Source organism: Heterodontus francisci, unplaced genomic scaffold (genome assembly GCF_036365525.1).
Source record: "Heterodontus francisci isolate sHetFra1 unplaced genomic scaffold, sHetFra1.hap1 HAP1_SCAFFOLD_377, whole genome shotgun sequence".
In the NCBI taxonomy this organism is placed as follows: Eukaryota; Metazoa; Chordata; class Chondrichthyes; order Heterodontiformes; family Heterodontidae; genus Heterodontus; species Heterodontus francisci.
This window is the reverse complement of record NW_027142041.1, coordinates 226,170-238,223: the sequence shown is the minus strand read 5'-3', so window position 1 is coordinate 238,223 and position 12,054 is coordinate 226,170. Positions and strand designations below refer to the sequence as shown.

At 44.2% G+C, this 12,054-nt stretch overlaps 1 protein-coding gene across 1 annotated transcript in view; it reads left to right on the top strand.

Annotated features, from left to right (window-relative positions):
• Positions 1 to 12,054, top strand: part of LOC137366359 (protein EFR3 homolog B-like) — a 263,372-nt gene that overhangs the window by 196,402 nt on the left and 54,916 nt on the right. The window contains exon 19 of the mRNA XM_068028261.1: positions 1,632 to 1,723. Coding sequence (XP_067884362.1) covers positions 1,632 to 1,723 — 92 coding nt within the window. The remainder of the gene's footprint in view (positions 1 to 1,631; positions 1,724 to 12,054) is intronic.

Sequence of the window (12,054 nt, the reverse complement as noted above, 5' to 3'; positions counted from 1 at the left end):
TGTGACATCGGGAGTAATCTGAGATAACTACCTTGCAGGTCCTGCTTATTAATCTCTCTCCTAGCTCCCTAAACTCTGCCTGCAGGACCTCATCCCTCTTTCTACCTATGTTGTTGGTACTGATATGGACCACAACCTCTAGCTGTTCACCCTCCCCACTCAGAGTGCTACGCAGTCACTCAGTGATGTCTTTGACCCTGGCACCAGGGAGCGAACATACCATTCTGAAATCATGTCTGCGGCTGCAGAAACGCCTATCTTTTCCCCCAGCTTTAGAATTCCCCCATCACTGTTGCTTTCCCAATCTTCCTCCAGCTGTGATACTGTGGACATTGCTCTAATTACACTGGGGCTGGGGCCCTTTCTGCAGTGGTTTGGGAAACCAAGGCCAGTGACTACAGAGAAAAGTGAAGGGTGAAAAGAAACAGAATTGTTACAGCGCAGAAGGAGGCCATTCGGCCCATCGAGTCCGCATTGGCTCTCTGAAAGAGCAATTCTCTCAGTTCCATTCCCCTGCCTTTTCCCTATAATCCTGCACATTCTTCCTTTTTATATAACTGTCCAATTCCCTTTTGAATGCTTCAATTGAACCTGACTCCACCACTTTCTCAGGCAGTGCATTCCAGACTTTAACTACTCGCTGCATGAAAAAGTTTTTCCTCATGTCACTTTTGCTTCTTTTACCAAATACTTTAAATCTGTGCCCTCTCATTCTCAATCCTTTCACAAGTGGGAGCAGTTTCTCTCTATCTACTCTGTCCAGACCCCTCATGATTTTGAATACCTCTATCAAATCACCTCTCAGCCTTCTCTTCTCTAAGGAAAACAGTCCTAACTTCTCCAATCTATCTTCATAACTAAAATTCCTCATCCCTGGAACCATTCTTGTGAATCTCTTGTGTACTCTCTCCAATGCCCTCATGTCTTTCCTCAAGGACAGTGCCCAGAACTGGACGCAATACTCCAGCTGAGGCCGAACTAATGTCTTACACAAGTTCAACCTAACTTCCTTGCTCTTGTACTCGATGCCCCTATTAATAAAGCCCAGGATACTGTATGCTTTATTAACTGCTCTCTCAACCTGTCCTGCCACCGAAATGACTTATGCACATATACACCTAGGTCCCTCTGCTCCTGCACCCCCTTAAGAATTGTGCCCTTTATCCAATATTGTATTTCCATGTTCTTCCTACCAAAATGAATCACCTCACATTTCTCTGCATTGAACTTCATATGCCACCTGTCTGCCCATTCCACCAAATTGTCTATGGCCTTTTGAAGTTCTGCACTATCCTCCTCACAATTCACAATGCTTCCAAGTTTCATATCATCTGTTACTTATGAGATGAATTAGCCCGTGGTGGCTCAGTGACACCAAGCTTGTAGGAGGAAGGGCAAGCTGAGGGAGGGTAGGAGAGTCACAGGGTTGAGAGCATCGGAGAACATGTTAGAGTAACAGCTGGTGCAGAGTTTTGGTTTAAACACAGGAGGGAAGGATGTAGGATACAGACTGGCCTGAGCGAATAAACACTGTATTTGCACCCTAGACAGGTAGTTCTCCAAAATACATCTCAAAAAACTCCTTTTTGAAAATACTGAGATTAATTTGTGCTATGTCTGGTGTGTCACAGATGAAGACCATTTATCAAAGAGAAAGAGCATTGGAGAAACCATCTCGTTGCAGGTGGAAGTGGATTCACACAACAGTCCAGAAAAAGAAGAGGTATCTCCCTGCTATGTACATTGGCCAGTTGTCTCAGGTTACAGAGCCAGAAGGTGGCTTGCGAGAACACACTGTGTCAGTAAGGCTGCCTGCTAACTGAGTGGAGGCCCAGGAAACAGCACAGTAACAGGGCTCAGCAGCAAGTACAACAACACTGCTCAGGAATGTTTCAACAAACTCCTTCCCCGGACATGGCTGAGGTTGCTACTGGCAGGGTGAGGGTATTTACACCAAGACCTCGTATTCCACTTGAATAGTAATGTGGAGTCTGTCTATGGGGGGGAAGTGAGAGTTGGTCCATGATCCACAGTATTTCTATAGGGATGCTGCTTCATGGCCTTATCCACAGACCCTGGTAGTGTAGTGGAACCTTTACTCTGCATTAAACCTGTGTTGTGCCTACTGTGGGACTGTTTGATGGGGACAATGTAGAGGGAGCTTTACTTCGTATCTAACCCATGCTATTGTTGCCCTGAGAGTGATGGGACAGTGTAGAGCAGGGTTGACCAAACTTTTTGGGCGGAGGGCCGCATTACGATTTTTGCTCGGCCCAGGGGCCGGTGAGCAAATTTTGAAAGATAAAGGCATAAAAAATTTTCTTACTAATAAAAACGACAACAAATGTGTATTTTTCTGAAGAAATTTTAAATGAGAAGACTAATTTATTTACTTACTTTCTTGTCACTATATTGAAAACTGATTTAGTGACATACCTAGCATTGTTTTTGCTGAGTATTCTGGCTAGATGTCCATCTTTCAGGAGTGAGATCTCTTTCTCTGTCTCTGTCTGTCCCTGTGTTCCCCCCTCTGTGTTTTCCTCACTGTGTCCCCCCCCCCCTGTCCCCACTCTCTCTCTGTCCCCCTCCCTCTCTGTTTCCCCCTCTCTCTGTTCCCTCTCTGTTTTCCCCTCTCTTTCTGTTCTCCTTCTCTGTCTCTCTGTTTCCCCCTCTCTGTTTTCTCTCTCTCTATTCCCCCCTCTCTCTTTGTTCTCTGTTTTCCGTCTCTCTCTCTTTCTCTCTCTCTTTCTCTGTCAGTTGCACTCAGCGGGAGCACTCAGCACAGCAGCTTTGTGCTTGTTCAGTTTGTTTAAAAACATTGCACTGTCAGTTTCGCAGATGACAACTGCTGATGCAGGAACGCGCTTCCCAACATCGGACAGATTCGGAGTTTTCTGGCGGGCTTTTCAAAAAGTCAGAAAACCCCAAATCTGTCTGATGTTTGGAAGCGCATTCCTGCTTCAGCAGCTGTCATCTGTAAAACTCAACATGATGTTTTTTAGAAAGGCCGGTCTGCAGGAAGACAAAGGGAAATTTCCCATCTCCACTCATGGAGCACTGGCAAGGATGAGGAATGGCCGCGGGCCAGATGGAAACCTTTGGCGGACTGGATCCTGGCCCATTGGCTGTATGTTGGACAAACATAGAACATAGAAAATTGGAGCGGGAGTAGGCCATTCAGCCCTTCGGGCCTGCTCCGCCATTCAAAAAAGATCATGGCTGATCATCTAATTCAGTACCCTTTTCCCGCTTTCTCCCCATATCATAAGAACATAAGAACTAGGAGCAGGAGTAGGCAATTCAGCCCCTAGAGCCTGCTCTGCCATTCAATACGATCATGGCTGATCTCATCTCGGCTTCAACTCCACTTTCCTGCCCGTTGTCCATAACCCTTCAACCCATTACTAATTAAAAATCTGTCTTATCTCCTCCTTAAATTGACTCAATGTCCCGCCATCCACTGCACTCTGGGGTAGTGAATTCCACAGACTCACAACCCTTTGAGAGAAATAATTTCTCCTCATCTCTGTTTTAAATCTACTACCCCTTATCCTAAAACCATGACCTCTCGTTCTAGATTGCCCCACCAGAGGAAACATCCTCTCTACGTCTACTTTGTCAATCCCCTTAATCATTTTATATACCTCAATTAGATCTCTTCTCATTCTTCTAAACTCTGGAGAGTAAAGGCCTAAACTGCTCAATCTCTCTTCATAAGACAAACCCCTCATCTCTGGAATCAATCTAGTGAACCTCCTCTGAACTGCCTCCAATGCAACTACATCCCTCCTCATGTAAGGGGACCAAAACTGTACGCAGTACTCCAGGTGCGGTCTCACTAATGCCGTGTACAGTTGCAGAAACACTTCCCTACTTTTATACTCTATTCCTTTAGCAATAAATGCCAAAATTCCATTTGCCTTCCTTATTACCTGCTGCACCTGCATACTAGTTTTCTGTGATTCATGCAAGAGGACACCCAGATCCCTCTGCACCAAAGCACTTGGAAGTTTCTCTCCCTTTAGATAACAATTTGCCTTTCTATTCTTCCGACTAAAATGGATAACCTCACACTTATCCACGTTAAACTCCATCTGCCAAATTTTGGCCCATTCACCTAACCTATCCATATCCATTTGTAAATTTCTTATTTGTTTATTGCAACTTACTATCCCACCTATTTTAGTGTCATCTGCTAATTTGGCTATAGTACCTTCTTTCTCTGCATCCAAGTCATTAATATAGATTCTAAATAGTTGGGGGCCCAAGGACCGAACCCTGTGGCACCCCACTAGTTACATCTTGCCAACCAGAAAAGGACCCATTTATCCCGACTCTCTGTTTTCTGTTGGTTAGCCAATCCTCTATCCAAGCTAATAAATTGCCCCTAACCCCATGTGATCTTACCTTGTGTATTAACCTTTTGTGCGGCACCTTATCAAATGCTTTCTGGACGTCCAGATAAACTACATCTACAGGATCCCCACTATCCACTTTATTTGTTACATCTTCGAAGAACTCTAGCAAATTAGTCAAACACTATTTACCCTTCATAAAACCATGCTGACTCTGATGGATTGTGTTTTGACTTTCTAAATGTCCTGTTATTGCTTCCTTAATAATGGATTCTAACAATTTCCCAACGACAGATGTTAAACTAACTGGTCTATAGTTTCCTACTTTCTGCCTCCCTCCCTTTTTGAATAAGGGCGTTATATTAGCATTTTTCTAATTCACTGGAACCTACCCCACATCCAGGGAATTTTTGAATATTATAACCAATGGACCCACTATCTCCGCTGCCACTTCCTTTAAGACCCTAGGATGTAGGCCGTCAGGCCCTGGGGACTTTTCTGTCTTCAATCCCAATAGTTTGCTCAGTACTTTTTCCCTAGTGATGATGATTGTTCTAAGTTCCTCCCTTTCTATAACCTCTGCATTACCTGTTACTATTGGGATGGTACTAGTGTCCTCCACCGTGACAACTGAGGCAAAATACTGATTTAGTATCTACGCCATTTCTGTGTTCCCCACTATTAACTCCCCAGTCACATCCTCCAAGCGACCAACATTCACTTTAGCTGCTCTCTTCCCTTTTATATACTTATAGGAGCTTTTGCTATCTGTTTTTATATTTTGCGCTAGTTTTCTTTCATAATTTACCTTTGCTCTTTTTATTACTTTTTTAGTAACCCTTTGTTGATCTTTAAAAGTTTCCCAATCTTCCAGCCTGCCACTGGCCTTTGCAATATGGTATGCCTTAGTTTTTGTCTTTATGTTATCCTTAACTTCCTTGCTTAGCCATGGATGTTTTTTTCCCCTTTTACAATCTTTCTTCCTCTCTGGAATATATTTTAGTTGGGAGGAATTGAATATCTCCTTAAACATCTGCCACTGTTCATCAATTGTCCTACCTTTTAGTCTTCCTGCCCAGTCCACTAGGGCCAAATCTGTCCTCATGCCTATGTAATTACCTTTGTTTAACTCCAGAACACTAGTGTGGGACTCCAGTTTCTTACCCTCAAACTGAATTTGAAATTCTAGCATGCTATGATCACTCTTCCCTAGGGGATCCTTAACTATGAGATCATTAATTAATCCCACTTCATTACATAATACCAAATCTAGAATTGCCTGCTCCCTGGTAGATTCCACAACATATTGCTCCAAAAAGCAATCTCTAATACATTCAACGAACTCTCCCTCAAGGCTACCAATTTGAATAATGCAGCCTATATGCATATTAAAATCTCCCATGATTATTGCCGTACCTTTCTTACACGCCCCCAGTGTTTCCTGCGGAACTACTGTTTGGGGACCTATAGATTACTCCCACCAGGGACTTCTTTCCCTTGCTATTTCTTATTTCTACCCAGACTGATTCTACGTCTTGATCTCAGTGCCTATATCATTTCTCACTACAGCACTGATCTCTTCCTTTACTAACAAAGCTGCACCACCTCCTTTTCCTTCCTGCCTACCCTTCCGAAATCCTGAGTACCCTTGGATATTCAATTCCCAAACCTGGTTTCCCTGCAACCACGTCTCAGTAATCGCCACTAAATCATATTCATTCGTCTCTATTTGCGCTGTTAACTCATTAATTTTATTCCAAATGTTTCGTGCATTCAGATACAAAGCCTTTAAGTTTGTTCTATTATCAAATTTCCCTACTCTTGTACGACTCCTTGATGCAATATGATGTTCACACGTTCTGTCCCTACCTTTTATTTTCTGGGCACTATCAGCCTCATCACTAACCTGCACTCCTACCTTCTCCTTTAACTTTGACTTCCAAATTTTCCATGCAACTGAACCCTTCCCCCCAACCCCCACACTATTTAGTTTAAAGCCCTATCAACAGCCCTAGTTATGGCGATTCACCAGGACTCTGGTCCCAGCATGATTCAGGCGGAGCCCATCCCATCGGAACAGCTCCCTCCTTCCCCAGTACTGGTGCCAATGTCCTATGAATACAAACCTATTTCTCCCACACCAATCTTTGAACCACGCATTTGCCTCTTTAATCTTATTGACCCTGTGCCAATTAGCTCGTGGCTCAGGTAGTAATCCGGAGATTATTACCTTTTTGGTTCTGCATTTTAATTTAGCCCCTAGTTGCTCATATTCCCTCAGCAGAACCTCTCTCCTCATTCTACCTATATCGCTGGTACCAACATGGATCTTTCCCTTCCCACTCCAAGTTCTTCTGCAGCCCAGATGAGATGTCCTGAGCCCTGGCACCAGGTAGACAACACAGCCTGCGGGACTCTCAATCCTGGCCACAGAGAACAGTGTCTATGCCCCTAACTATACTACCCCGATTACGACTACATTTCTCTTTTCTCCCCTCACTTGAATGGCTCCCTGGACCACAGTGCTCTGGTCAGTTTGCTCATCCTCCCTACAGTCCCTGCTCTCGTCCACACAGGGAGCAAGAATCTCGAACCTGTTGGACAAAAACAAGGGCTGAGGCTCCTGCAACACTGCCTCCTGGATCCCTCTACCTGCCTCACTCATAGTCACACCCTCCTATCCCTGAGCACTGGCCGAATCTAAGGGGTGTGACTGTCTCCTGAAACACCCTTGATCCCTTTGGCATTAAGAAATATATCTATCTCCTTCTTGAATATATTTAATGACTTGGCCTCCACTGCCTTCTGTGGTAGAGAATTCCACAGGTTCACCACCCTCTGAGTGAAGAAATTTCTCCTCATCTCGGTTCTAAATGGCATACCCTGTATCCTGAGACTGTCACCCCTGGTTCTGGACTCCCCAGCCATCAGGAACATCCTCCCTACATCTAGCCTTTCTAGTCCTGTTAGAATTTTATAGATTTCTATGAGATCCCCTCTCATTCTTCTAAACTCTAGTAAATATAGGCCTAGTCGACACAATCTCTCCTCATACATCAATCCTGCCATCCCAGTAAATCTTCTTTGCACCCCTCCATGGCAAGAACATCTTTCCTCAGATAAGGAGACCAAAACTGCACACAATACTCCACATGTGGTCTCACCAAGGCCCTGTATATTAATACATCCTTGCTCCTGTACTCAAATCCGCTTGCAATGAAGGCCAACATACCATTCGCCTTCCTAGCTGCTTGCTGCACCTGAATGCTTGCTTTCAGCGACTGGTGTACAAGGATACCCAGGTCTCATTGCACCTCCCCCTTTCCCAATCTATCACCATTCAGATAGTCTGCCTTTCTGCTTTTACAACCAAAGTGGATAACCTCACATTTATCCACGTTATACTGCATCTGCCATGCATTTGTACACTCACCCAACTTGTCCAAATCACATTGGAGCCTCTTTGCATCCTTCTCGCAGCTCACACTCCCCCTAGCTTTGTGTTGTCTGCAAATGTGGAAATGTTGCATTTAGTTCCCTCACTCAAGTCATTAATATATATTGTGAATAGCTGGGGCCCAAGCACTGATACCTGCGGTACCCCACTAGTCACTGCCTGCCACCCAGAAAAAGACCCATTTATTCCTCCTCTCTGTTTCCTGTCTGTCAACCAATTCTCAATCCATGCCAGTATATTATCCCCAGTCCCTTGTGCTTTAATTTTGCACACTAACCTCTTATGTGGGACCTAATCAAAAGCCTTCTGAAAATCCAAATACACCACATCCACTGGTTCTCCCTTATCTATTCTACTAGTTACATCCTCAAAAAACTCCAGTAGATTTGTTAAGCATGATTTCCCTTTCATAAACCTATGCTGGCTTTGTTCAATCCCATTTATACTTTCCAGGTATTCTGCTATCACATCCTTTATAATATAGACTAGCATTTTCCCCACTACTGATGTAAGGCTAACTGGTCTGTAATTCCGTGTTTTTTCTCTCGCTCCTTTTTTAAACAGTGGGGTTACATTTGCCACCCTCCAATCCGTAGGAACTGCTCCAGAGTCTATAGAATTTTGGAAGCTGACCACCAATGTATCCACTATTTCCAGGGCCATTTCCTTTAGTACTCTGGGATGTAGATTATCAGGCCCTGGGGATTTGTCAGCCTTTAACCCCATTAATTTCCCTCGCACTATTTTTCTACTAATACTGATTTCCTTCAGTTCCTCCCTCTCATTGGACCCTTGGTTCCCTAACATTTCTGGGAGGTTATTTGTGTCCTCCTTTGTGAAGACAGAACCAAAGTATCTGGTTAAAAGCAAAATACTGCGGATGCTGGAAATCTGAAATAAAAACAAGAAATGCTGGAACCACTCAGCAGGTCTGGCAGCATCTGTGAAAAGAGAAGCAGAGTTAACGTTTCGGGTCAGTGACCCTTCTTCGGACCCTTCCGAAACGTTAACTCTGCTTCTCTTTTCGCAGATGCTGCCAGACCTGCTGAGTGGTTCCAGCATTTCTTGTTTTTCTATCAAAGTATCTGGTTAATTGTTCTGCCATTTCTTTGTTCCCCATTATAAGTTCCCCCGTTTCTGACTGTAAGGGACCTACATTTGTCTTCACTAATCTTTTTCTCTTCACATATTTATAGAAACTTTTACAGTCAGTTTTTATGTTCCTGCAAGTTTACTCTCATACTATATTTTCCCCCACTTAATCAACCTCTTTGTCCTCCTTTGCTGAATTCTAAACTGCTCCCAATCCTCAGACTTGCTGCTTTTTCCGGCAATTTTATATGCCTGCTCTTTGGATCTAATACTAGGCCTGTAAGCCACGGTTGAGCCCCCTTTCCAGTTTTATATTTGCGCCAGACAGGAATGAATAATTGTTGTAATTCATGCACATGTTTTTTAAATATTATCCATTGCCTATCCACTGTCAACCCTTTTAGTAAAGTTCCCCAATCTACCATAGCCAACTTGCACCTCATACCTTCGTAGTTTCCTTTATTTAGATTCAGGTCCCTAGTTTCGGATTCAACTACTTCACTATCCATTTTAATGAAGAATTCTATCATGTTATGGTCCCTCCTCCCCAAGGGACCCCGCACAACAAGACTGTTAATTTATCCTTTTTCATTGCACAATACCCAGTCTAGGATAGCCTGTTCAGTTGGTTCCTCAACGTATTGGTCTAAAAAACAACCACGTACACACTCCAGGAAATCCTCCTCCACAGTATTATTGCTCATTTGGTTTCACCAATCTATATGTAGATTAAAATCACCCATATTTACAGTTGTACCCTTATTGCATGCATCTCTAATTTCCTGTTTAATGCCATCCCTTACATATCCACGACTGTTTGGGGGCCTATAGACAACCACCACCAATGTTTTCTGCCCCATGGTGTCTCTTAGCTTCACCCATACAGATTCCACATCATGATTTTCTGAGCCAATATCCTTCCTCACTATTGCATTGATTTCCTCCTTTATTAACAATGCTACCCCACCTCCTTTCCCTTTTTGCCTGTCCTTCCTAAATATTGAATACCCCTGGATGTTCAGTTCCTATCCTTGGTCACCCTGCAGCCATGTCTCCATCATCGCAACTATATCATAACTGCTTATTTCGATTTGCACTGTTAATTCATCTTGTCATTTAGAGTTGTCTTTTTAACATTGTAGTCATCTTAGCTTTATTTTGCACTATGGCCCCATTTGTTTCTCGCCCTTGTTTTCTGTGCCTTCCACTTTTGCTTCTTACCTTTCTGTCTTTCATTTCTATCCTTGTTTCCCTCTCCTCCGTCTCCCTGCTCAGATTCCCATCCCCCTGCCTTTCTAGTTTAAACCCTCCCCGACAGCACTAGCAAACACCCCACCGAGGAAATTGGTCCCAGTCCTGCCCAGAAACAACCTGTCCAGCTTATACTGGTCCCACCTTCCCCAGAACCGGTCCCAACGTCCCAGGAATCTGAATCCCTCCCCCCTACGCCATTTCTCCAGCCACGTATTCATCTGATATATCCTGCTATTTCTGCTCTCGCTAACACGTGGCACTGGTAGAAATCCTGAGATTACTACCTTTGAGGTCCAACTTTTTAATTTACATCCTAACTCCCTATGTTCAGCTTGTAGGACCTCATCCCTTTTTTAACCTTTGTTGTTGGTCCCGATATGTACCACGACAACTTGCCGCTCGCCCTCCCCCCTCAGAATGCCCAGCAGCCGCTCAGAGACATCCTTGCCCTAGCACCAGGGAGGCAACATACCATCCTGGAGTCTCTTTTGCGGCCGCAGAAACGCCTGTGTGTTCCCTTACAATTGAAAGCCTTATCACTATAGCCCTGCCACTCTTCTTCCTTCCCTCCTGTGCAGCAGAGCCATCCATGGTGCCATGAAGTTGGCTGGTGTGGAAGGAGCTTTACTCTGTATCTATCTCATACTGTAGCTGCCCTGGGAGTGTTTGACGTTGACTCTTTGGGCATATTAGAGATAATATTTAGCATTGAACCCTGAGATCCACTGTTATTCCTTATATAGATGGTGTTATAGAGTCATAGAGTTATACAGCACAGGAACAGGCCCTTCCATCCATCGTGTCCGTGCCAGCCATCAAGCACCTAACTATTCTAATCCCATTTTCCAGCACTTGGCCTGCAGTCTTGTATGCTATGGCGTTTTAAGTGCTCATCTAAATACTTCTTAAATGTTGTGAGAGTTCCTGCCTCTACCACCTCTTCAGGCAGTGTGTTCCAGATTCCAACCACCCTCTGGGTGAAATTCTTTTTCCTCATATCCCCTCTAAACCTCCTGCCCCTTACCTTAAATCTTTGCCCCCTGGTTATTCTTCTTTTGGGCCTCCTTATCTCGAGAGACAATGGATACGCGCCTGGAGGTGGTCAGTGGTTTGTGAAGCAGCGCCTGGAGTGGCTATAAAGGCCAATTCTGGAGTGACAGGCTCTTCCACAGGTGCTGCAGAGAAATTTGGTTATTGACCCCTCCAATAAGGGAAAAAGTTTCTTCCTATCTAACCTGTATATGCCCCTCATAATTTTGTATACCTCAGTCATGTCCCCCCTCAGTCTTCTCTACTCTAGGGAAAACAACCCCAGCCTTTTCAGTCTCTCTTCATAGCTGATATGCTCCAGCCCAGGCAATATCCTGGTGAATCTCCTCTGCACCCTCTCCAGTGCAATCACATCCTTCCTATAGTGTGGTGCCCAGAACTGTACACAGTACTCCAGCTGTGGCCTAACTAGCGTTTTATACAGCTCCATCATAACCTCCCTGCTCTTATATTCTATGCCTCGGCTGATAAAGGGCAAGTATCCCATATGCCTTCCTAACCACCTTATCTACCTGTGCTGCTGCCTTCAGTGATCTATGGACAAGTACACCAAGGTCCCTCTGACCTTCTGTACTTCCTAGTGTCCTACCATCCATTGTATATTCCCTTGCATGGTTAGTCCTCCCAAAATGCATCACCTCACACTTCTCAGGATTAAATTCCATTTGCCACTGCTCTGCCCATCTTACCAGGCCATCTATATCATCCTGTAATCTAAGGCTTTCCTCCTCACTATTTACGACACCACCAATTTTCGTGTCATCTGCAAACTTACTTATCATGCCTCCTATATTCACGTCTAAATCATTAATGTACACTACAAACAGCAAGAGTCCCAGCACCGTT